This window comes from Myotis yumanensis, unplaced genomic scaffold, assembly GCF_028538775.1.
Source record: "Myotis yumanensis isolate MYYU_CA2020_CCGP unplaced genomic scaffold, mMyoYum1.0.hap1 SCAF_13, whole genome shotgun sequence".
In the NCBI taxonomy this organism is placed as follows: Eukaryota; Metazoa; Chordata; class Mammalia; order Chiroptera; family Vespertilionidae; genus Myotis; species Myotis yumanensis.
In genome coordinates this window covers 28,796,744-28,823,964 of record NW_027223764.1, presented here as the reverse complement: position 1 = coordinate 28,823,964, position 27,221 = coordinate 28,796,744, and the positions used below count along the sequence as shown (strand labels likewise).

At 40.9% G+C, this 27,221-nt stretch overlaps 2 protein-coding genes and 1 pseudogene across 3 annotated transcripts in view; 2 read left to right on the top strand and 1 right to left on the bottom strand.

Annotated features, from left to right (window-relative positions):
* PRKG1 (protein kinase cGMP-dependent 1) overlaps positions 1 to 27,221 on the bottom strand; it is a 1,083,951-nt gene that overhangs the window by 455,794 nt on the left and 600,936 nt on the right. The window lies entirely within an intron of this gene.
* CSTF2T (cleavage stimulation factor subunit 2 tau variant) lies at positions 3,741 to 7,653 on the top strand. Its single transcript, XM_070432780.1, has one exon. The coding sequence runs from the start codon at positions 3,850 to 3,852 to the stop codon at positions 5,872 to 5,874; it is 2,025 nt and encodes a 674-aa protein (XP_070288881.1). The 5' UTR covers positions 3,741 to 3,849; the 3' UTR covers positions 5,875 to 7,653.
* LOC139021508 (acyl-CoA-binding protein pseudogene) lies at positions 9,448 to 10,332 on the top strand (annotated as a pseudogene).

Sequence of the window (27,221 nt, the reverse complement as noted above, 5' to 3'; positions counted from 1 at the left end):
ACCAGCACTAAAAAGTATTATACTTTTTTAAGACCACTAATATCTCATACTTTTTAACAGAGTGTACTATATGTAGGTTGGCCAGATACAAATGAAAAAAAAAATTAAACACTTCAAGTCCCTCTGTTTAGATCAGTGATGGCGAACCTATGACATGCATGTCAGAGGTGACACGTGAACTCATTTTTTTGGTTGATTTTTCTTTGTTAAATGGCATTTAAATATATAAAATAAATGTTGGGGTCCAACCCCATCAGGTCCAGGGGTTCCCAAAGGTGTGGACGGAGTCGGCAAAGAAGGAATGACACGGAGACAGCGTTCAGTTGATCAGCATAGCGAGGTTCTCCCACCAGGTTCTGTTTTTTTTCTCCTCCTGTTACATCTGTATTTATACCAGTTGATTTTAATCCTATCCATTCTATTCCAAAGGTTAGGGCAGTTGTTATCTCCATTCCAAGGTCACTACTCTATTGTTCTGTTAAGCTACAAGGAAATAACTGAAGGAGATTATCCTAAGTAAAGATTATGTAGCTTAAGCGTGATTGTTCATAGTTAAAGTGATTAGTTACCCGCCTGGCACTTAGTTAAGGGGTTTTATTCCCTTCCTTAGTCCTGTTAATCCCTAACTCCAGGAAAAAATCCCCACCTGGGAAAACAACCTTTCTCAGAGAGGTGACCTTGGTTAAAACACATAGCGCTAAGAAGGGGAGCAAACATATTAAGAACAGTATGCCATATACGCCAGGTCCCTTGAAACATATGCTGTGCAGATGTTTCTTCCCTGCAGCAACCGTGTCAAGCAGTAAGGATGGACCGGCCTCCAGCAAATAAATAGCAAAAATATAAGTCTTTGCTTTACTATGGTTGCAAATATCAAAAAATTTTGAAATTTTGATATATGTGACAGGGCACCATGGTTAAGTTAGGGTTTTTCAAAATGCTGACATGCCGAGCTCAAAAGGTTCGCCATCACTGGTTTAGATCAATGATTCTTAAAGTGGGGTCCCCAGACCAATGGCATCAGCATCACTTGTGAACTTGTTAGGAAGGCAAATTCTCCATTCTCACCTCAGAAATACTGAGTCAGAACCAGGCAGGAGAGGTGAAGAGACCCAGCAATCTGATTAAGCCATGGCTCCAGGTGGTTCTGATGCCTGCTCTAGTGTGACCCCCCTGGGATATAAATAGCAGCAGCAAGTCAAGAAACTGCCAGAGAAGCAGTGCAATCTTTTTAAATCTTCATAATTTATTCCAATAGCCTATTACCGTCCTCATGGTTACTACATTTAACATACACACAATTACACACATAATCGATGTCTAAGTTGTCCTCGACAGAATGTGTGTAAAAAAGCCATGGCTATGCCGAACCGGTTTGGCTCAGTGAATAGAGCGTCGGCCTGCGGACTCAAGGGTCCCAGGTTCGATTCCGGTCAAGGGCATGTACCATGGTTGCGGGCACATCTCCACTGGGGGGCGTGCAGGAGGCAGCTGATCAATCTCTCTCATCGATGTTTCTGGCTCTCTATCCCTCTCCCTTCTTCTCTGTAAAAAAAATTCAATAAAATATATTAAAAAAAAAAAAAGCCATGGCTATTCTCTAAAGAGAGAGTATGGGAACAAGACAAATAGACTTGTGTTTAGTTTTCCCAAATGATATCTTTCTTAACACCTTCACCCCTGCTCCACCTCCAATGAAAGAATCAGAGGGAAAAACATTGATAGCAGTCACTATTCTATTTCTTTTGATGGAGCAGGAAGATTTTATTAGGTGATATACACTTTTATCACTTGCAGATATCAGTTATCATGAATAAATAGCTATGCCCAAGCCTGTTTTAGAGAAAAATTAAAACATTTAAAGGTAAATGAAGGCTTGGCCTTATTTGTAGCTAAACCTTCATATTCATTTCAGATCTATACATTAAACTGTATATGATATACACCTATGGTACATAACACAGTTTTTGATGAAATTTAAAGTTTCATAATTCCTTCAAAAGGCATATGTGAGCCCTGCCATCATGGCTCAGTGGTTGAGGGTCGATCTATGAACCAGGAGGTCACGGTTTGATTCCTGGTCAGGGCACATACCCAGGTTGTGGGCTCAATCCTCAGTTTGGGGCGCGCAGGAGGCAGCCAATCAATGATTCTCTCTCATCCTTGATGTTTCTATCTCTCTTTCCCTTCCTCTCTGAAATAAATATTTTAAAAAAGGCATATATGGAATAAAATGATTCTCTGTTTAGGAATTAAGTCTTAGGCTTTGGAGCAGTGCAGTTCATAGACATGTAATCCACGTATGTAATTTAAATTTTCCTAATGAACCACATTTTAAAAACTGAAATAAGTGATATTAATGTTAAATCATATTTTGTTTAACCTTACATATTAAAATATCCCTTCAACATGTAAACAATATAAAATTAATGAGATTTTACATTTCAAACTATTCTCTTCAAAATATTGCCTGTGTTTTACACATATAGCACATCGCAATTAGAATGTTATATTTTAACTGGATACACTTGATTTTTAGATTAAATGTAGCTTATCATTGCAAAAGTAGATACTATACCTAAGTTGTTTCAAACATACTAAAAAAATTCCCAGTAGCCTAACTATTACTTTTCCTGTGTTACTTTTCCATTTTGATGTTCACATTAATAATAAATAAAATTAAAAGTTCAATTTCTCAATCAAACTAGCCACATTGGAAGTATTCAAATAGCTACAGGTGGCTAGTGGCTACCATAAGGGGCAGCGCAGCTCTGGAGCTATAATAGACCATACCTGTGTAGAAACTCTGGCTTTGCCATTTACTGGCTGCTCAGCAAATTACCTAGCCCTCTACAAGCTTCAGTTTTGTTAAATGGGGGTGGGGGAAACACACACAAATATACACAATTTCTGCCATCAAAACTCGCAACAGACTGAAATAACTATAGTTTGCTCTTCGCTTCATGGAGGTGAAATTATTGCATCAGTTTATAACAATCAGAACCAATATAAACGCCTACAATATACTAGTAAGAATTTCTCAATTTAATTTATACTCTGCAGCTGCAGCCATAAACGTTATTTATTATTCATCGTTAATATTATTATCGGTTAAAGAAAAAAATAATATTATGAATAGCTCGACTGCAGCCTGCATGCACAGAGAAAAACTTGCAGGGGCCGGCCACCGAGCCACAGCGGTTAGCGGAGGGAGAGGATGGGGGCGGGGATGAAGCCGCGCACACTTTCGGCTTGTGTTTCTGGGAAGCTATTTTCCAAAAATATTTTCCTATTCCCTTTGTAGTTTAAGGAGCAAATCCGAAATGTGCTTAGAAACGATTACACTTTCCTGTAGCTGACAAGCAGAAACGGCTCTATGGAAACACCTGTTATCAGAATAAAGAAAAGGCAGCCCCACGCGGCTTTCGGTTGGCGGTTTCCCGCGCGGGCGAACGGAAACCGACGGGCCCTTGACGTCAGGGAGGGGGCGGAGTCTCTTGTTGCCATGGTGAAGTCTCTGCGGCCATCTTTACTGTGGTTAATGCGCACCAAGCTTTTCCTGGCGAGGAGCGGTGCCGCGTCAGGAGTCTACGCAGTAAGAGACGAGAAAGGAATCGTGCGTCTAGGTAATAAGTCGCTGGCAGAGCCGCGTAGACGAGGGACAGAAAGCATCAGCTAGTTTAGAGGAACGTACAAGCGCAGATTCCGCGGGCGGGCGGAACGACTTCGGCGCCCCGGTGAGGTTTCTACCCGGAATTGAAGAGCCCCTTCCGTTGCTCAGCGGAAGTGTGGGTCGGAGAAGGACGACTCGCAGGGATCCCGCTCGCCGCTGTGTGCACGGCCGGAATCATGTCGAGTTTGTCGGTGAGAGACCCGGCCATGGATCGATCGCTGCGTTCCGTGTTCGTGGGGAACATTCCGTATGAGGCCACCGAGGAGCAGTTAAAGGACATTTTTTCGGAGGTTGGTTCCGTTGTCAGTTTCCGGCTCGTATACGATAGAGAGACGGGGAAACCCAAGGGTTATGGCTTCTGCGAGTACCAAGACCAGGAGACCGCGCTCAGTGCCATGCGGAACCTGAATGGGCGGGAGTTCAGCGGCCGGGCGCTGCGGGTGGACAATGCTGCCAGTGAAAAGAACAAGGAGGAGTTGAAGAGCTTGGGGCCTGCGGCGCCCATCATTGACTCCCCCTATGGGGACCCCATCGATCCGGAGGACGCCCCTGAGTCAATTACCCGAGCAGTCGCTAGCCTGCCCCCGGAGCAGATGTTTGAGCTGATGAAGCAGATGAAGCTCTGTGTCCAAAACAGCCACCAGGAAGCGCGAAACATGTTGCTTCAGAACCCGCAACTGGCTTATGCGCTGTTGCAGGCGCAAGTAGTGATGAGAATCATGGACCCAGAGATTGCTCTGAAAATTCTGCATCGCAAGATACACGTTACACCGCTGATCCCAGGCAAATCTCAGCCTGTGTCTGGCCCTGTCGCTGGTCCTGTTGCTGGACCTGTCACTGGCCCCGTCGCTGGCCCTGTCTCTGGCCCTGGCCCTGGGCTCTGCCCAGGACCTAATGTGTTGCTGAACCAGCAAAACCCTCCAGCTCCTCAGCCCCAGCATTTGGCTAGAAGACCTGTGAAAGACATCCCTCCTCTGATGCAGACCCATATCCAGGGTGGAATTCCGGCCCCAGGGCCCATGCCAGCTGCAGTTCCTGGACCTGGTTCTTTAACTCCTGGTGGAGCTCTGCAGCCCCAAGTTGGAATGCCAGTGGTTGGTCCTGTGCCTTTGGAGCGGGGACAGATGCAGATGTCGGATCCTAGAGCTCCTATGCCACGTGGACCCATGACTGCTGGTGGACTACCTCCTCGAGGGTTGTTGGGAGATGCTCCAAATGACCCGCGTGGAGGGACTTTGCTTTCAGTCACTCACACTGGAGAAGTGGAGCCCAGGGGCTATCTTGGGCCACCTCATCAGGGCCCCCCCATGCACCATGCCCCTGGTCATGATGGCCGTGGCCCTTCCTCACATGAGATGAGGGGAGGGCCAATCACCGATCCCAGAATGCTAATTGGAGAGCCCAGAGGACCGATGATAGATCAAAGGGTTCTCCCTCTGGATGGTAGAGGTAGTAGAGACTCTCGAGGGATGGAGACCCGAGCCATGGAAACTGAGGTCTTAGAGGCACGAGTGATGGAGAGAAGAGGAATGGAGACCTGTGCAATGGAAGCCAGAGGCATGGATGGAAGAGGAATGGAGATACGGGGCCCCGGCCCCGGTTCAAGAGGCCCTATGACCAGTGGAATCCAGGGTCCTGGTCCCATTAATATGGGGGCAGGTGGTCCACAGGGACCCAGGCAGGTCCCAAGCATTTCAGGGGTGGGAAATCCTGGAGCTGGCATGCAAGGAGCAGGCATGCAAGGACCAGGTATGCAGGGAGCAGGCATGCAAGGACCAGGTATGCAGGGAGCAGGCATGCAGGGAGCAGGCATGCAGGGAGCAGGTATGCAGGGAGCAGGCATGCAGGGAGCAGGTATGCAGGGAGCAGGCATGCAGGGAGCAGGTATGCAGGGAGCAGGCATGCAGGGAGCAGGTATGCAGGGAGCAGGCATGCAGGGAGCAAGCATGCAGGGAGGAGGCATGCAAGGGGCAGGCATGCAGGGAACAGGCGTACAGGGGGCAAGCAAGCAAAGTGGAGGCCAGCCTAGCAGTTTTAGTCCTGGGCAGAGCCAAGTAACTCCACAGGATCAAGAAAAGGCAGCTTTGATCATGCAGGTTCTTCAACTGACTGCAGATCAAATTGCCATGCTGCCTCCTGAGCAAAGGCAGAGTATCCTGATTTTAAAGGAACAAATCCAGAAGTCTACTGGAGGTTCTTGAAATACTTCATAGTAATCCCAGAAAGTTTTTTTTTTCTTTTACTTTTTTTTTTCCTAGCATGGAGAATGGGTGCAAAAAGCTGACTACTGCATCCCCACAGGTGAATGATTAGGGCAGAACCTAATCTCTTTTGTTGTTCTTGTCTTTTTTTTTTTTTTTTTCCCCTATTTTTATTTTTAATCGGGAGGGGGAGGAATGGGTCTGTTCACTTTAATTCACTGTAAATATACAAAAATAACTGAAAAGGATACTATACCAAATAAGATTACAAATAATATGCAGCAATACTAAAAGTGCGTACAATGTGTTAACTTCTTTTAAAAACAATATTAAATAAAAAAATGTGAAATCTTTACAGAAGACGAAAAGATAACCTGTTAAAAAGATAATTTACCAAGATAGTTTAAGTGTTTTGGTTGTATAAGAAAACAAGTTTACCTCCAAAATATAAGATCCATTTTTTGGTAAGTCAAAATACAAAAACCTATTTTGGGGGCAATAGAAAGTTGTGTTAAGTTAAGCATTCTTTCAGTGTTTTGGAATTATTTAGAAATGTTAGAGTTAACAGGATAAATCTAAACTTGTGGTATTGGGATTGTTTTTTTCTAAAGCTGTGCTACCTGAATATCAAAGAATGCATCTGGTGTGATGTTTCATTTATCTCACCTTTCAGAGGCCAGTGATATTCTGGCCTGGCTTGAAAATGATACTTTACTGGGACAGTTCTAGGAATAACCAGGTTACTTAACTCTCCTCTGACGAGACTCAGTATATCTCTCCATACCTTCCTATGTCTCAGTAACTTTGAGCCCTAAATCTAAATCTGAGTTATTCTCTCACATCCTTCCCTAAGATCAGTGTCTAGGGACCAGTTTATATGAGTGAATTATAGACCACATTGGGCTTTTCATAAATGGTAAAGGGCTTCCTTCATGCAGTAAAACTCTGCTTCTAGCTTTTATATGCAGATGCTTCCATCTGGTCAACCAGAAACAGGAATTAAAAATCTTAGTCTCAGCAATATTTAACATACCTTTTAGTTTTCTTATATCAAAATCTATTTGTGTATCACCATCTTATCAAAATAATCCAATCCCAGGTAGGTAGGTAAAATCTTGTAGCCTGAATTCTCTGCTTAGTGGTTATTAATCATTGCTTTTTATAAGGCATAAAGCCACTTAGTTCTAGTATAGGTACCACTGAGACATAGTTAAAAATCAGTAGAAAGGTGAAGCTTATCACATTTCCTTCAGAGCTACTACCTAATTTATTTTGAAGCCTTGAGAATGTGGACATATAAAGTATAGCATCAACTACTACTGAACTGAATATAAACACCCAAATAACCAGGTGATCTTACTCTGGAGAAAAACCAACAAAAACTAATACTAGTTACGTAGGGAGAAATGTCATTTAATACAAGGAGAGAACTGAGACTTGGAAATGGATTATTTTTCCTTTGCAAGGTGTATACATCTTAAATGGGTATAAAGTTTTCATCCATATGCTGTTTCCACTTACCCATTTTTTACTGTTGTTTATACTGTTACTTTTCCTGTGTATCCTATATGCTCCCCCTAGATTGGAGGGGATAACTCTACATGTGTGATAGTTCTGTACACTAATTCACAGAGTTGGCTTGATCACTTTGAAATAATAGTTTCTTTAAAGCTTTCTTTGAAGGACTAAAGGAAAACCATTAAATGTTATGTTCTTTGTTGTAATAAAATGTCTGCATTGTTTAATGAAGACTTAATAAAAAGAATGCACAATACCTGATGTTTATTTCTAATGACTGCATTGTTTAAGTGGTCTATTGAGAGATCTGCAGGGCCTGAACACTTTTTTTTTATTTTAATGAAAAAGAACTAAAATTGTAGGAATGAATGGGAATCCCTTTCTTAGATTTATTATCTATATTGTTCCACAACTGAAATAAATTCTGTGGTTGGTATCAGTAGCAACATCTTGGTGGATACTCAGACATTAGACTTTCCTTTTATTTATGTTCCCCACAGAGAACTCTTCCCTGTATCCCAGAATCACCTTATGGGTATCTTCATTACTGACAGCACTTTCATATTGCAATGCACTATGTTAAATTTTACCTTCTACCCCCCATTCCCACTTCTAATAGACCAGGAACTCTGAATGTAGACTGTCATTCATTTCTGTAGCAAAAATCGCAGGTGAGAACGAAGGACAAAACATTGTATCAGAGTCTTAGGGGGAAAAAAACTCCATTAAGAGCACATAAATTTTCGCAAAAAGGGGAAAAAGGGATTTAGGTTGCACACAGACCAAATGAACTATAACCACTATTTGCATTAGAAAATAAGCCAGAAATAGATAATAGAAGCAATCTCCTTTACTTTGGTAAACCTAATAGGTTCTTCCTAATTCACTGCCTGGTTGTCCCCAGTATTAATGAATAGAGCCTTAATTCATTTTGATAGTGAAAAATACAAGCAGTGTGTGTCTGCTACTATTAGTTTTACTACATAATGGTTGGTTAGAACCCCTGGCATCCTGCATTTCCCAAATTTGGATAGACTGCAAATGAAATCACAAATTCCTAATAGCAATAGTTGAACATAGTGGATGAAACACTGATTTGCAAATGCCTATTGAGCAGTATGTTTCTTGGGAATAGGGAATTATCAGATTAATCATCTAGTACTTCCCCTTTTTTATTAGTAACATCAAAATGTGTTTTAATGTCTGCTGATATCTTTGGCTCAGGACTACTTATTTTGGGGTATCAGTGAGATACAAAGCAATGTGAGTCTCGGCTGAAGGCTGGCAAATTCAAGTGAGATCATATGTGACTTTTCAACTAGTCAGAATTCTAATCGCAGAAAAGAAAAAAAGAGAAAAAGCCCTTAATCACAGCTTGCAAAGCTTTTGTTTTTCCATGCTGTGATGGGATGTTAAGCACATGGAACCTAATTTCCCATGGGGTGTCAGGCCTTTTTCTTAGATCTGATGAAGTCTACGGATAATTATGTGCAACAACCTACTGTGGCAGAGAAACTGAACTATCAGTTACATCTCAGTCTTCTCACAAAAGAATATGTCAGCCTCTCAGTGCTTTACATTGTCAGCTAATCTCTAGACAGACTTCTGGTTGGAGCTTTGCTTTTCTCACCAGTCCCTTGTCAAGAATGCTCAATAGTCAATCCCTAGCTGGCTTGGCTCAGTGAATAGTGTCGGCCTGCTGACTGAAGGGTTCCGGGTTCGATTCTGGTCAAGGGCACATGCCTGGCTTGTGGGCTCTATCTCCAGTAGGGGGCGTGCAGGAGGCAGCCAATCAATGATTCTCATCATTGATGTTTCTATCTCTCCCTTCCTCTCTGAAATCAATAAAAATCAATAAAAAAGAATCCTCATTAGTCAAGAATGATTTATTTTAAGGAAATTATTTCTATTAAATAGAAAAATTAAATTTAATATTAAATGGTGTATTAGACAATAGCTAGTATATTTCATATATATTTCTTTTTTTAGGAGTAACTATTGCTTTTGTATACTTTTTAAAAATTTATCTTTATTGTTTAAAGTATTACAGATGTCCCTCTCTTTTTCCCCATTGATCCCCTCCACCCCACTTCTGTCATGGTCAAAGAAGGTTCACTGTGGACCTAGAGGTGCATGCTGAGGCCCCAGGGAAAAAATCTCTACCTTTCTGAAGTAAATAAAGGAGACAGACCCTCTATTAGAAACCATATGGAAAAATGAGAAAACAAACAAAATTCCTGTTCCTTCACAGATAATTTAATGAACATTAGGGTTAGTGGGAAACCTAACAGAAAACACCACAGTTGACATTTCTGTTGTTTGGGGAAATCACCTGAGTTTGCATTTAGTCTATATGTGTGAACTTTTTTTTTTTCCAGGGGTGGAGAGGAAACTATGTCAAATTGATTATAAATAATACATGTATACTCATTATACATTATCTCACGTCAAAAATTGTTTCAGCCAAGCTGTAAAAATTATCTCAGAAAACCTGAATTGTTTTTGGCTACTTCTTCCTGCTCATCCCTGCCTCCGTGAGCTCCTTGCAAGTAACCAACCCCATCGCCATGTCTCAGGCTGAGTTTGACAAAGCTGCTGAGGAAGTTAAGCACCTCAAGAGCAAGCCAGCAGACGACGAGATGCTTTTCCTCTACAGCCGCTACAAACAAGCAACTGTGGGTGACCTAGATAAAGAACAGCCCGGGATGACAGACCTCAAAGGCAGGGCCAAGTGGGGTGCATGGAATGAGCTGAAAGGAACTACCAGGGAAGATGCCAGGAAAGCTTACATCGGCAAAGTAGAAGAACTAAAGCAAAAATACGGAATCTAGGGACTGGATTTGGCTGCCAGCCACACTTTTCATCTAAATTGGTAATCATGCCTTGTTTCTCTAATACCATGGACGAAGTGAAATAATGAAATTAACCCTCTTCCTGAACACTGTCCAGGATATGGCTCTAAGAGAATAAGGAGCTGAAATAAATGGTTACCCGCCTTGCTGAGTAGTTTTTATCTATAGATCAATTAAAAAAAAAAAACTGCATTTGTTACTTTAAGAAACAAAAACAAACCTTAATTGTTTTCCAATCCACAAATCTTATCATCATCTTGCTAAAATACATTACTATCCAGTCAAGAATGTTACTGACTTCATACTGGGGTACCACACTTCCCTTTGTAAATGTCTCTCTCCATGATCCTGAAATATTTCCTAGATAACCTCACACATCTTATCATTTAGTAGACAAACAGCAGAACTCCCAAAACCATCTACTTAGCATAATGCTTCCTTGAGAAGTAAATCCTCAATAGAATTCTGCTGCTAAATATTTTTTTAACCTTACCTTATCTAAATATCCCTATACTCCAAAAAGAAGGAACTGGTATAACAGGAGCAGTTAACAGTATCTGCCCAGCATTTGTTCTGTTATTTTCAGTAGATTTATTGGAAATGGTAAAAAAACTCTACTGCAATTTCTGCCTTAAAACTTTGTATTTGAACCTGATCCTAATTAAGGGTACAGATTAACCAAATCAACATTTGTAAATTAAGCAAAATAGGATTTTCTTCCCATTAGAAAAATTTTAGTGATTAAACGTTTCTAGCAAACAATTTGTATCCAATCAAGGCCTTTCAAATGGTGATGTTAACACCCCATTGTGAGGCTGCGAAGATGACCTTAGAACATGGGAACCTCTCATTGTCACGTGTATTCAGACACTTGTATTCTAGTTCTTAATTTGGATCTTTGTATAGAGGGGAAACAAAACTTGCTTAATTAGAATATTTTGTGAAGTGGAAGTGAGATGATTTATAGAATCATTGATGGATGGGGATTTTGTTGTCACTATTTTCAGATAAACTCAATTTAGCAATTCCCTCCCTCGTGAGTGCTTCTGCTGGGATATGCAAAATACTTGAGCCTTGACGAATAATAAATAGCCTTGATCTGAAAAGGGTGCTGAAACTGCCCCTCCTGAGGAATAGAGCTGGATAATCTTGGGGAGTGGAGAAAAGAGGCTTTTCTTTGTCTCCTGTCCAATCTCTTTCACCCACCCAGCCTTGCTCACAAGGAGAGGGAAGATGGATGAGCTGGCCAATGACATAGCCAGAGCCGGCCAGGGCAGGGTTGTGAAACTGACGACCTATCAAGGCCAACACTGCTGAAGTTTTGCAAATTATCAGGGCTGGACAGTGGTGGTTCTGCACAAATGTACTCTTCAGGGGAGAGAGGGAAAAAGGGGGCGGAGGGGGAGACAGCTTAAATTTTTTTCCCACTAAATCACCTAAAACCACAGACCTGACCCAAATACAGGATCATGGCTGCCACCTCAAGCAAGCAGCACCCTCTCCTGCTCATCTTCAGGCACCCAGTGTGTCTTTGGGTGTTACCTGCCATAACACTGAAGCAGTAATGGCGAACCTATGACACGCGTGTCAGAGGTGACACGCGAACTCATTTTTTTGGTTGATTTTCCTTTGTTAAATGGCATTTAAATATATAAAATAAATATCAAAAATATAAATCTTTGTTTTTACTATGGTTGCAAAGATCAAAAAATTTCTCTATGTGACACGGCACCAGAGTTAAGTTAGGGTTTTTCAAAATGCTGACACGCCGAGCTCAAAAGGTTCGCCATCACTGCACTAAAGGCTTTTGTTTTGATAAGGAGAGGGGGGAAAATCACTTGCATTGATATAGACATAAATTATAATTGTTTAAAACATTTTTACTCTAAAAAGGCATTTTTATTTACACAGTGATCAAATGTTTTGAATTGCTGGAAGAAGCCTATCACAGTGGAATTTCTGACATTAGCCACAAGCTTGGGGGACCAGGGAGATGCCTGCTTTTGAGAGAGGGCAGTGGTAGCAAGGGTATTTCAAGTGCTCCAGAACTAATACAGTTTCAAAGATAAGGTCCGTGCCCTCTTCTGGAAGGCTGGGTCACAGTTAACATGTAAAAAGCATTTAGCAAGAACCTACTGAATGCCAGGTACTTGACATACATCATCTTAAATTTCACTGATGTCTAGAAGCAATATGAAGAAATATGCTCATAGAAGTTTAGTCTGCCCTGAGCCACCTAGCTTGTAGGATGTAGAAGCACCATCAAATCTGTTTGTCTGACTCCCAAGTCCTGACTCTCCTGCTTTAAGAAGGAGACAGTAGAACAGTTCCACACTGAGGACTGGATGTGAAGGAACATCAGGCATCATTTCCACTGAGTGAGGAAGTTCATCACGGGTCTACAGAGAGGTGATGTGTAGGCAACTGTGAAAGATGTATAAAATCAATCTTTTGTCCTTAAAATGTTCTTTTTCTTCCATGAACCAATTAAATGGAGGACATGGTAGACTAGAGAGAAAAAGACAACACACTTGAAATATTTATGTGGAATAACAATAGATTATAAGAATTCTATAGGATCCTCACCCTAGCAAATGTGGCTCAGTGGCCTGGAGCCTCATCCTGTACCCCAAAAGGTGGCGGGTTTAATTCCCCATCAGAGCACATAGGTTTTGGGTCCCATCCCCGGTACAGGTAGGGGTGCATTTTGGAGGCAACAGATCGGTCTTTCTCTTTCTTCTCTTTCTCTCTCTCTCTCTCTCAAATCAATTTTTAAAAAAATCTATAAAACTAAATATGTTATTCTGTATAATTCTGGTTAACAGCTAATTTAAATGATCATGTGACCTATTTTTCCTGCGACCTATTTTTGCATTTGTATTAATATATAATATAAAATTTAGCCATTTTAAGTATATGATTCAGTGGTTTTTAGCATATTCAGAGTTGTGCACCATTAATACAACCTAAATTTAGAACATATTCATCACCCACAAAAGAAACCCTGTACTCATTAGCATTTACTCCCCACTCTCTTCCCTCCCCATTTGGCCCGAGGCAACCACTGATCTGCTTTCTGTCCCTATAGATATTATGGATATTCCATATAAGGTGAATATTTGTTTGTGTGTGTGTGTGTGTGTGTGTGTGTGAATAGCTTCTTTCACTTAGCATGTTTTTTACGATTCATATACTGCAGTATTTTATTCCTCTGTATTGCCAAATAATATTACATTGTATGGATATAGAACTTTATCCGTTCACTAGTTGATGGATATTTGTATTATTTCACTTTTTGGCTATTATGAATGGTGCTATTAACATCTGTGTGCAAGATTTTGTGTGCTTTTATGTTTCATTTCTCTTGGACATATACCTAGGAGAGGAATTGCATATGATAACTCTATGTTCACCTTTAGAAGAACTATTTCCCAAAGTGACTGCACCATTTCACATTCCCATAACAATGAATGAGGGTCCAGTTTCTCCATATCTTTGTCAATTTCTTGTTAACTTCTTCTTGATTATATCCACGTGTGTGTGTGTGTGTGTGTGTGTGTGTGTGTGTGAGAGAGAGAGAGAGAGAACTGGTATCTCCTTGTGCTTTTGATTTGCATTTCCTTGGTGGCTGATGCTATTCAGCATCTTTGCATATGCTTATTGGCATTTTAAATATCTTCTTTGAAGAAATATCTGTTCCCTGTGATCTACTTATTGTAAATAACATGGTTTGTGAATTCAAAGTTTCTAAGCAGATAATCAGATGACAAAGTCTCTAAAACATGAAAGAAATCTGTTCTTTTGTGATATAAGAACTTACCTGAACTAGGAGGAGTCGATTGCACTCATAGAAGTGAGGGTTTTCAAATATATTCTAATACCCTTTGGAAATAGAAGATAATACTTTTCATGATATATATCAGTGGGGTTCAGGACACTCTTCCCCAAAGTATGGTACCTTGGCATACTGAATACTTTAAGCTGAAGAAGTTTGGGGGAAATAAAATAGCAGAAGCGGAAAGGTCACTCTGACTGTCTCCTGTCCATCTCCCCTGAAACAGAAAGGAACACTCTTATCTCTGAAGATAAAGGAATGCCCCAAAGAATCTTGGTAAACAGATCTTGCTAAATTTTCCCAGCTCACTATAATTACCCTACACTCCGTAACCTATGATACTCCTCCCCCATTGTGCCCTCTTCTTCAAACAGAATAGAAGTACACAGGCCTGTTTCCTCAGGTCTTCCTTTCCTTGTGAAGGCCCCTGTGTGGTGCAAAACTTACATGAAATAAATTTGGTTATGCTTTCTTCCCATTAATCTGCCTTTGTCAGTTTAATTTTCAGACTCAGCCAGGGAGACTAGGAAAGTCCAGGAAAACTGTTTTCTCCCCTATACTCTAAAGACATTAGTTGAACCTGAAGGGAAAAGAGGGTGCTTCTCCAGGGGAGAAAGGCAGTGTTGTAATAAAGAGCTCAGTCTGCCAGTGTTCAAATTCTGACTCTAGTAGTGCTACCGGTGGGACCCATTTCTAGGTTTCACTTTCACAATCTGTACACTGAGCCAACTATCTCCTAGCAGTGGTCGGCAAACTCATTAGTCAACAGAGCCAAATATCAACAGTACAACGATTGAAATTTCTTTTGAGAGCCAAATTTTTTAAACTTAAACTATATAGGTAGGTACATTGCTATTAACTTAATTAGGGTATTCCTAAGGCTTAGAAAGAGCCACACTCAAGGGGCCAAAGAGCCGCATGTGGCTCGCGAGCCGCAGTTTGCTCACCACTGTCCTAGGGCAATGGACAGCATTGATTGATAATGCAGTTTGCACCACGTCGACACATAGTAAGCTCTCAATATGTGATATGTGATAGATGTTGCTATTATTCCTTAGAAAATAAAGCTGTGGCCCTAGCTGGTTTGGCTCAGTGGATAGAGTGTCAGCCTGAGGACTGAAGGGTCCCAGGTTTGGTTCTGGCCAAGGACACATGCCCGGGTTGTGGGTTTGATCCCCAGTAGGGGGCATGCAGGAGGTAGCTGATCAAGGATTCTCTCTCACCATTGATGTTTCTATCTCTCTCTCCCTCTCCCTTCCTCTCTAAAGTCAATAAAATAAAATAAAAATAAAGTAAAACTGTGGAAATAGAAGCCATAAGAGCAATATGAAAACATGAGCCAGCTGTTTACTGCTTTGTGAATGCTGAAAGAAAGAGAGAAATAGAGGATGATTAGAATCAGCTCAGCTACGAGGACCTGCACCTCGTAGGAAAGAAAGAACCTCCAAGAGAAGTCAGTTACCAGAGAAGGAGGTGTTTTAAGATAGAATCTGTAAAGAGAGCATAGATTTAGGCAGGGAAAGAAAACTGCTACCTCTCTCCTTTACCACTCTTCTTATATATCCTTATGTAGTAAAGCTGTATTTTGTACAAGAAACATAACACAAAGTTCACAATGGTGAAGGCAATCTTCTGCTGAAAAAAACTCTCTAACAGCCGATTCTGTTTGACCCAAGAGATTGCAAACTCCCTAAATCCTCTGAAATGGTATCAAAGTTTTATCTAGCTTGAACTTTTATGGCTTGTATATTTCGATTTCTGATAGCTTTATCTAGTACAATAGAGGACAGATTTTCAAAACGTGTTTCCTTTTATCTAAAGCAAACTTTAATAACCATATAAAAAAGATTTGTACGATTTGTTGTGATGTTATATATAGGACCCAAGTATCTTAAATGTTTGTTTTGTGAAATATTCATGCACAGCTTAGTCCTTCATGCTTTCAAAGATGGTACACGCCAAGCCAGAGTATCAACTAAAAGTTTCAGAATAAATGCACCAAAATATGATTTAATTAATCCTCATATAGTATTTTGTGTTTTACACATATCTAGTGTTTCTGAGTCTGACTTAAGAAAATTACTACAATACTGAATTACATTAAACTTTAAAGTTACATAATTTTTTGGGGGGGCATGGAATGCAAGCTTTATTCAGGAACTCAATTGAGTAGCATTTTAAAAATGTTTTTATTGATTTCAGAGAGAGGAAGGGAGAGAGAGAGAGAAGCATCAATGAGGAGAGAAAATCATCAATTGGCTGCCTACCAGGGATCAAGTTGGCAATCCAGGCATGTCCCTGATCGGGAATCATACCATGACCTCCTGGTTCATGGGTCGATGCTCAACCACTGAGCCATACCAGCCAGGCAATGAGTATCATTTTTTTACATTCACTTGATATTAATTTAGCTAACACTTTTTGGTTTTTATAAAGAGATTTATGTAAAACTATTCATCATGTTTTGGAGAGTATTTACTTATGACTACTGTATTTCTGCTCAAAATTTTACTTATAAAATATAAAAGCAAAATAGGTAATTTTCCATTTTATAAACCAATTACTACAAAATTGATTTAAATAGAATATTCTATATCCATGCTTTCAATATGGCAGCCACTAACTACATGTGGCTATTGAAAACAAATTGTGGCTAAATTTTAAGATCTATTCACTTTTATTTAATTAATTAACTGATTAGCTGCCATATGTGGCTAGTAGCTAATATATTGGGTAGCACATAGAGAATAGGAGTTATTTTATAGCTGGATGTCACTTGAGGTCCTGGTTCAAAATCATAGGTGACTCAACTGACTAGTTATTTCCAACACTAATTTGCAGTATTAACAGAATCATTAAAACTCCCAGTCCAGTGCTAGTGCCCATGTACTTAAAGAAATGTACCATTTCATTTTTAATAGATTCTTGTACAATCTGTAGTACTCAGAAGACAAGAACTACAAGTGTAACTAGCTCATTGTATTCATTTATTTTTTTAGTGAGCACTTAACTAATGCCCACCACGTGCCAGACAATAACGATTCAGAACAACTGGAAAGGACCCTGCCACCATTAACTGCTCATTTGTTCAGTGTCTACTTCATCCCAGGTATTCTGAGCATTGCTTTGCTCTGGAGGAGGGTAGACAGTCCAGAGAGGAGAACCCCCAATAGGAGGCAGTGCAGAGTACTCCAGCATCGTTGTGCTGTAGCAGCACAAGTAAAGCATCTGAATCTGTAAGCGATTAGAAGAGTTTTCTGGAACAGAACTTGGTTTTGAAGACCAAGAGGAGTTAGTGAAGAGCCATTCTGGGCAGAGGATTTGTATGAGCCAAGACCTTGGAATGAACCTGCAACCCAGGAAAATGCCCTAGCACAGTGTTCTCACAGAGCTAAGAAAATTGTTTGGTTTGGTGAGGAGGCGAGTATGAAGTAGTCGGAGATAAGGCAGGGCCTAGATTCTCAGTGCTTTGAGAGATATGTTTAAGAATTTGATCTTTGTGCTGAAAGATTTAGGGATAAACTCAAGGGCTTTAGGGAGGGAAGTGGAAAAAAAAGGAAATACATTTGAGAAAGATTTTTCAAAAAGAGACCAATTATGTTAAAAAAAAATTACAGGAATCCAGGTGGAAAATACCTTTGAGGCTCAAAATAATTCACAAGTGAGATCTTCATGAGAACTAATAGAGAATGGCTTTTGTTTGTTTTATTGATTGATTGATTTTTTTTTGAGAGAGAGATATCAATTTGTTGTTCCACTTATGTATGCATTCACTGCTTGCTTCTTGTAGTGCCCTGATCAAGGATTGAACCCACAACCCTGACATAGCAGGTTGACAGTCTAACCCACTGAGCTACCCAGTCAGGGCTTGTTTTTATGAGAGTCAGACATTTAGCAATGCTAGCCAGTAGGAAAAAGACAAGAAAAAATACAGACAAAATCGATAGGTCACTGCTTAGGCACTCTGCCTGTAAAACAGGGCCTTGTGCAGAGACTACTGACTCAGAACTGCACATAAAATACACTTACAACTTAATAAGATAGATTTTCACAGATATACAGCAACAAAACACTTTTTTGTTTTTTGTTAATCCTCTCCTAAAAATATTTTTTCAATTCGTTTTTAGAGAGAGTGAAGGAGGGAGGGAGAAATATCAATGTGAGAGAGACAGACAGATTGGTCGCCTCCCACACATTCCTCAACCAGGACTAGGGATCGAACCTGCAACCCAGATATATGCTCTTGACTGGAATCAAACCTGTGACTCTTTGGTCTGTGGGCCGTCATTCTAACCACTGAGAGGACTGGCCAGGGAAGAAGAAAGACATTTGTAAGAAACAATAGTTGAATATGAGGGAAGACTAAAATCTAAATATCAGTAACCTTATCTTCAGCATTGTATTTCCAAAATCTAGAGTAATAGTTGGCCCAGTACCATGTGCTCAATAAATACTTGTTAATATTCATAAATACCAATAAATGAATTGTATCATAAAAATCAGGCAGAAGAATTAGGAGAATATTTAGATTACTAGTTCACCACACTCATCCCACAAATCATGAGTACATTTTATTCCAAGACAATGACCATGGTCACCCTGCAGCTCCTGAGCAGTGTGAAACATCTCATCTAGGCACTGTATCGGACCTGACCATACTAGACACACCTGGATCCATTTTCTGGAGCTCTAAGGCTCTCGTGTCTGCCGCTTGAATAAGCTGCCTCCAAACAAGACATTTATCCATTATATGGCCTCTTTTCTGGTGAATGTGAAACAAATACAATCCATGAAACCCTTTTCTTATGCAATGTCACCTCTTCCTAGAAAACAATGCAATCTGTGTAACAACCTGGGCCTCATCCCCAGAGATCCAGATTCTAGTAGATTTAGGATGGAAATGGTGGTGGTGGTGTGTCCTAAGAGTTTTTCCACTTTGATTGATTTAATCTATTTTTTTAAAATATATATTTTATTGATCTTTTACAGAGAGGAAGAGAGAGGGATAGAGAGTTAGAAACATCAATGAGAGAGAAACATCGATCAGCTGCCTTCTGCACACTCCCTACTGGGGATGTGCCCGCAACTAAGGTACATGCCCCTGACTGGAATCGAACCTGGGACCCTACAGTCCACAGGCCGATGCTCTATCCACTGAGCCAAACCGGTTGGGGCTTAATCTATTATTTTAAAAATTCTAATCCCAGCCACATTTGACAATTCAAAATGTGTGACTACCACACATGTAATTATTCCCTCAAGTGAACGGTGAAATGTACATATAATCTACTTGCTTTTGCCAGAAGCCTTCCCAGGCCCTCCTATCAGTGGCTTCTCATGCCAGTTGCTGGCAGAGCATCAGAAGGTCAAGATCAGCGTGTGAAGCTGGCTGCATAGGTGTTGCCCTTTATATTCGCTAGGTTGTTCTTAAGCCAAATTTGAGAACATGCTGAGAAAGCAAGACCCATTTCTTCATGAATGCACTCAGCTCTTTGTTTTCGAATGAGTGTCTTAGCAAATTGTTATAGCTAACTGTGCCAACAGTGAGCACAAAAGCCCTCTCCCTGATCTTTAATTCTCTCTACTTTCTTCTTTAGTCAACTCACAAGGAAGGCCATAACATTTGCCCAGACCTTATGATGCAAGATTAAAAAAAAAAAAATCTCATATCAGAGAGTTTGATCATGATACAGAAATATGGGATATTCTTTGCCCTTTGCTCACCTACAGTCCTGCCCAATTTCCTCTTTTTCCAATTGGCAAGTTAGGGCTTTATTAAAGATATATTTAACATACACATACATATTGAGGTTATTTTCCTAGGCTGTTATCAAAAGCTAGCGACTCTCTAAGAATAAATAGATGATGAGATCCCGGGTTCTGCCCCAATGACTGGCATTATCTATGGACACTGCAGCCACTGAGTCTAATTACAGGCGGGGTGGGGACTTCTGTAAGCAGAGAGAAGTACAGTTCCTGCCATATGAGTCTAAGCTGTTGCTTTCTCAAAGCCACTGGTGAGTGTATTGATTAAGGTACAAAATCCTCAGAGTTCTGTTGTGGCACACTGGTTCCTGAAAATGCACTCTACCCTTTTAAAAATAAAAATAAAATAAAAATGCCAAAACCATTACACACTGCATTTGTAAAGAAGGGGCAGTTGAATAATATATTCTTCCCCAAAGCACTTCCACTTAAAAATCTAAAAAAACATCTTGAGAGCTATAATCAGCAGGAATACCTGCAAATATTCATCAAATAAATAAAATGCACAATAATGTGCATAACAACCAGCAATCCAGATGCCTAGCAACAGTAAGGTAGATTCATCATGGTGGATTCATTTAATGCTGCGGTTCTCAACCTGTGGGTCGCGACCCCTTTGGTGGTCGAAAGACCCTTTCACAGGGGTCGCCTAAGACCACCCTGCATATCAGATATTTCCATTACGATTCATAACAGTAGCAACATTACAGTTATGAAGTAGCAACGAAAATAATTTTATGGTTGGGTCACAATGTGAGGAATTGTATTTAAAGGGCCAGAAGGTTGAGAACCACTGATTTAATGGCATTGTAGACAGCAGTAGCAATGAAAGAAATACAACCAGGTGCAACCACATACCTGTCAGGGACATAATGAGCCAAAGAAGCCAGGCAGAAAAACTCATGTCTGTGGGCAAAAAAAGGGGCCACATACTAAACCTGGAAAGCTCCGGGGAGGCCTGAGCCTGAGTGGTCGGCCTTACTAACCCAGAGACCTAAAGGAGCCACACAGGATGGTCTGAAATTAGAACTTCCTAACTGAAAGCAAGTCATGGCAGGTGGTCATGTCCTAGGCTGGTATCTTCCTTGACAAAGGTCAATCTTTACCTTAACTGAGACTGTCTATAGTCTTTGTGCTTCCAAGATAATACCTTTGGAATGTCAGAGTAATCCCCCTTTTCCAGATCCCTCAGGGCACAATCTTATACCAGCGAGGGAGACCACAGAGCCTCCTCATTGTTATCCTGTTCTTCTGCTCACCATCACTATGTGCTGCAGATGTTAAATGTTAACTATCCTGTACCCCCCAATGTAAAAGAAGTATATGTTTGTTTGATTTACTTTTTACCCAACCTCAGAGAGTTCTAAGCTTTCCTTTCTCCCACCTCCCTAATCTATCACAGTGGAATTCATGTAACCGAACCCCTTACATCTTCCCCTTTGATTCTGATATATAAAATAAGAGGTAAAACTGCCATTTTTCAGAGCATTTTCTCAATCCCTTGAGATTTTGCTTCCCAGCAATTGTCAGTTTGGCTCAAATAAACTCAATTCTGTATAGGTTTGGATGTTTCTCACGTTGACATATTGAATTATTCCATTTCAAGAATAGGACAATATAATCTATGGTGGAAGGAGTTGGAATAGTGGCTACTTCTGAGAAGAAAGGGAGAGATAATTATTGGGAAGGGGCACAGAAAAGGCTTTGAGAGCTTAAAATGGTATAAGTTACACAGGTGAGTTCACTTGGAGATTATATATATGGTTAATCCTCATCTGAGAAGAGGGAGAAGGGGAGAGAGAGAGAGGGAAAGAGGGAGGGAGGGATGGATGGAGGGAGGGAGAGGGAGAGAGATCTCACAATCAGAAGGAACCTGCAATCTGGGTATGTGCCCTGACTGGGAATCGAACCAGTAACCTTTCGGTGCACAAGATGGTGCTCAACCAACTGAGCCATTGTGGCCGGGTCCACTTTATAATATTTAATTGAGCTGTAGGCTTATGATTTGTGTACTTCCCAGCATTTTATATCTTAATAAAAAAGTTTTAAATTGCTTTGAAGCTCATTTATTTTAGAATGATTATTTAATTACATTTGCCTTGAATCAATGTCAGGAGATAAAAAGAGAATAGACAATTTAGATTAATGAGACACCTGCTATTACTTTAAAATAGTTGTCACATAAATCTCTTCAGTGAACTGTTTCTGGCTCAGTTGTGACCACCGTAAACAGAGCAAGAGTGTCAGGCAGGAAAAAATCAGTATTTAAACATTTTTACATTTAGCAATCATGTTTATAGCAGATAACACAGTTCAAGAGGGGAAATGGAGGTAGAATCCTTTTCAGAATAAGAGTCTGTTGTAGTGTCTTTTCCTTACTTTACTCAGGTGCTTAGGGGGCAGGGTTGGGGGGCAATGTTGAATTGAAATCTTTTTTATTTTTGTTCATTAATAACTTTTTGGAACTTTGAGTGATATATAATGGCTTAAATGAGGATTTACAATGCTCATAAAATTTAGGCAAAGGGTTCTTTGGTTTTTTGGGAAGTTCAGAACGAGTCACCCCAAGATGTGCTTCTGTGGTGTGCAAATTATTTTGAGCAAAAGGCAAACTGAGCTGCAGGTTCAAGTGAAACTTCTGCCCCTTCCTAAACTACCTATAACTTGAATTTGGGGCCTTGCCTATAATGAAAGTTTATCAGAGATAACCTCTTTTTACCAATCTATAAGGCAGGACAAACTTCTATTTACTAAGCATCTGCTCTTCTTAGCATCCAGAAATGATCCTTTAAAGTCCCCAAGGCACCCTACCTCATCCCTGGCTCAGGATGTCTTATATATCCACATTCGCTTTCTCTCTCTGAACCTCCTGTGCATGTGGGGTCTCTGACTCTCACATGTATCTGGGGTTCCAATACATATTTATGCATTGAATTTGGTTATTTTCTCTTGCTAATCTGTCTCATGTCTATTTGATTATTAGACCAACCAGAAGAACCTTGAAGGTAGAGGAAAGTTGTCCCTCAGCCACAGTTTCTTTGCTTGGGCTGAACCAGGGCTTCCAACAGAATTTTCTGCAATGATGGGAATGTTCCTCTGTGATGATATGACATCCACTAGCCACATACATGGGTTATTGGTTACTTGAAATGTGCCTAGTGCAACTAAGGAAATTAGTTTTTGCTTTAATATAATTTAATTAATTTAAATATAAATACAAATGGCCACATGTGCCTAGTTGCTACTCTATTGGATAAAGTCCAAGCCTTGGTAACTGTCTGGTCCTACATTCCAAGTCAGTAACCCTTTCTGAAATGATAAAAGTATGTTGAAATGACTGGAGCAAAACAAGGATTTACTGGGAAGATTGTAGAGAAGATAGGAAGGTAGCCCTAGCCAGTTTGGCTCAGTGGAGAGAGCGTTGGCCTGAGGACTGAAGGGTCCTGGGTTTGATTCTGGTCAAGGGCGTGTACCTCAGTTGCAGGCTCTTCCCTGGCCGAGGCTCTGCAGGAGGCAACCAATCAATATGTTTCTCTCACATTGATATTTCTCTCTCTTCCCTCCCCCCTCTCTAAAAACAAACAAACAAACAAACAAAAAACCTAAGATAAGGATTAAGAAAAAGACAAGAAGGTAGGTGTGGTTTATTGACTTGCACTGTAACCAAAAGGAAATGGATTTCTCTGGAAAACTTGTTGAAGAACTATAGAGCCTCAAAAATCTTTAGGAATATTAAATGGGGCCTCAGAAAAAACGCACACACAACTTTTAACAGTTAATGTATCCTGTTAAGAACAAGACAATGAGTCTAAGCTAGAATTGCTCGTGCTAAACTATGTCACAGAGGCTTAATTCCAGTTTTGGCTTTCCCATAAGTGGGATCTTAAACCAGTCAGTGAGGAATCACCTGATTAGTACTAGTTAGGAAACCTGACAGACCCTGCCACTCCATAAAGAAAAGTAACCTTGAAGTAACCAACCTGATTTTTTTTTATTTTTCTTGTACAACTCCCTTTTCCTCCTTCCTTCTGCCTAGAAAAGTCCTTCATTTTGCACAGCTCCTTCCTACCTGCTGGATGGAATGCTGCCCTATTCAAATTGATTTTTGCTCAAATAAACTCTTAAAATTATAATATGCCACAGTTTCTCTTTTAACAACCCAGGTTAGCAACCTTACATACCTATAGAGAGGAAACAGAGGTGAGGGCTAAAAGCAATGGAGTAGTGAACCAGAAAGCCCTTGACTAGGATTTGCTAAGTAACTGGCTTCATCACACTGGTCATCCTTAGCTCTCAACTTAGCAAATGCCTTTGACCAAGTCAGTACTAATGCTCTGGCTTCAAGGCTGTGGCATGTGGGGGACAGCCCAGTGTCTCAGACACACTGGAAGAGAAGTTGGTCTTGTTCTTTTGGATTTGACATCGTTTAAATTTTTGCCTTTATAAATGATGCCTTGACCTGCATAAAATTGCAATTTTACTTCATTTTATTTGTTATGTGCAGAAATTAGTCTTTCTCAACAAGGTCAGCAAGACATGCCTCCATCACTCATATCTTACCCATTTCTACTGTGGCAACATAAGTATCCTAGTGTACCAAATCACAGGCGTTTTCTGTCATCTCCCAAATAGTTTAGAACATAGTGAACTTAATAGAACAGTGACCTTTTAAGCCACTTTTATGGTTTCTGGGGCAGTGTTATGATTCACATGCTCTCTAGCAGTAAGATTGATGTCCCGGCTATGTCTGAAGGATTAAAGCTATAAGTAAGCTCAAGAATTTCTTGTAAAAATTTTTCCTCACTGAAAACGACTCTGTCTTTCTCTCAAAGTAGAAATATACTAGTCTACTCATTTTTAGACAGTTAAGAAACATTTACTTCACACACACACACGCACGCATGCATTAGAATAAACTTACAGACAACTCTGCATTAAATACGCTATTTCTTCAACTCTAAAATCCCCTCACCATCTATTTAATTCACATACTAGCACATATGCATCAGGATATATCTGGAATCAACATGGAAAAGGAATTTGCCAGTTTCCAAGTAGGAAAGCCAGTACGACAGAATTATTACTGCTCAGCCAGGTTAATTATATATATATTTTAAATGATTTTATTGATTTTTAGAGAGAGAGGAAGGGAGATGGATAGAGAGAAACATCATCAATCAGCTGCCTTTTGCATACCCCTTACTGAGGATCGAGCCATGTGTCCTGCCCAGGAACGGAACTGGTGACCTCTTGCTTTGCGGGTCGACACTTAACCACTGAGCCAAACCAACCAGGCTAATTATATTTTTAATCTATGCTAGAATGTAACTGGTTAAACCACACTGTCACTTTGATTTATTTACATTGGAAGTAGTACTTGCAGTTAAATTTCAACATACATTTGTATCCCTAGTCATCTTTTCAAATGTCTCCAAGAAGATTATAGCTAAATAGTGTTGAGATACAAAGTTATTCCTTATTCAAAAGACTGCCTATCATTTATCAGACAGCATAATTGAAGGCAGTAAAAACAACCAAATTTCTCAGAACATATCACCAAGTTTTCAAAGTTAAAAGAGTTAGGTATAATTGAGTTATACATCCTGATGGGCCCTCAGTCAGGTGCCAAACATCTGTCAAAAACTTCCAGCTCACCTTTAAGAGAGGCTATTTAAATTCTAGCATTGCATATTTTAATTAAGGGAACAAATGAAACAGCAAATTGAACTAAATAGGAAAAGAAAGCAATATGCATCTCTATAGTCTTATTAACTCTTTAAGCACTAAATGGTTAATAACACATTCCAGGTTATAAAAACCAGCATATCACATGGATGTTCTGAATAGTTGCTTATGGTTAAAATATCTATATCCTATATAATAAAGATGTAATATGCAAATTGACCATCATGCCCTCACAAGATGACGGCGCCCACAGCGGGGGGTGGGGCCAGCTGCTCTGAGCACCTGCCGCTGGAGTCCCCTCAGCCCCGCCAGGGGCCTCGGGTCCTCCTGCACCTCCCACTGACTGACAGCTCACCCAGGCTCCTCCAACGAGCTGCCCATCCCTCTCTTCTTCCCTCCCCTGAAGCTAAAGCCTGACTGTGGTGTCAAACAAATTGGAAGTTATAACTCATGTCGTTGAGAGTATCCTCCGTTCCTCAGCTGGGGCTGGCTGCTCTGCACGCCTGCTGCCGGAGTCCCCTCAGCCCTGCCGGGGGCTTCGGCTCCTCCTGCACCCCCCATTGACTGAGGCTCAGGCAAGCAGGGCCAACTGAGGCACAGGCAAGCCTCAGATGGTGGCTGCCTAGCCACCCAGGGCCAGCCCGAGGCTCAGGTAACCAGGGCCAGCTGAGGCTTGCACTGCGGGCAGTAGCAGCAGCAGAGGTGTGATGGGGGTGTCACTTTCCTCTGATCATTGGGTTGCCTCCCGCCCCTGAGGGCTCCTGGACTGTGAGAGGGGGCAGGCTGGGCTGAGGGACCCCCTCCTCCAGTGCATAAATTTTCATGTGCTTGGCCTCTAGTAGCTATATAAAAGCCTAAGCAACCGTTACAACCGAATGACCAGTCAACCAGTCGCTATGACGTGCACTGACTACTGGGGGGCAGATGCTCAAAACCGAAGCTGCCCTCCGGTGGTCAGTGCACTCCCACAGTCAACCTCCCATGGCAGGCCAACCTCCCGCAGTCCCTCCCCCCCAACAGGCTGGCCCCAATTGGCCCCTCCCACCTCTCTCACCCCACCCCCCTGCCAGCCGGGCCTGATTGGCTCCGATCAGGGCAGGCTGACCAACCTCCCACAGTCCCTCTCCCCAAGCTGGCCAGCCCCAATCACCCCAATAGGGACTGGGCCAGATGACCCCAATTGCCGCCCAGGCTGAGGGACCTCACCCATGCATAATTCATGCACCGGGCCTCTAGTGTTAAAATAAATGACTAGATTTCAAATGTTAAACATATCTATTCAAAATTTTGATCACTATACTACCAACAAAAGTATTCAATTGGATAAATATATGTGTATTTCTATTTCTGATGGAGCATATATACTAAAAAAAACCCTTACATCCAAATATGAATAAAAGAAAAGAAAAGAAAGTCCTTCAAAAACAGAGATTAACTGCCCTAACCAGTTTGGCTCAGTGGATAGAGCTTTGGCCTTCGGACTCAAGGGTCCCAGGTTCGATTCTGGTCAAGGGCATGTACCTCGGTTGCGGGCACATACCCAGTGGGGAGTGTGCAGGAGGCAGCTGATCGATGTTTCTCTCTCATCGATGTTTCTGACTCTCTCTATCCCTCTTTCTTCCTCTCTGTAAAAAAATCAATAAAATATATATTAAAAAAAAAACACAAAAAACAGAGATTAACCAAAGATC

What these genes read in the sequence shown, in the direction of transcription:
- CSTF2T (XM_070432780.1), top strand. Translation starts at nt 3,850, where the DNA reads ATGTCGAGTTTGTCGGTGAGAGACCCGGCCATGGATCGATCGCTGCGT.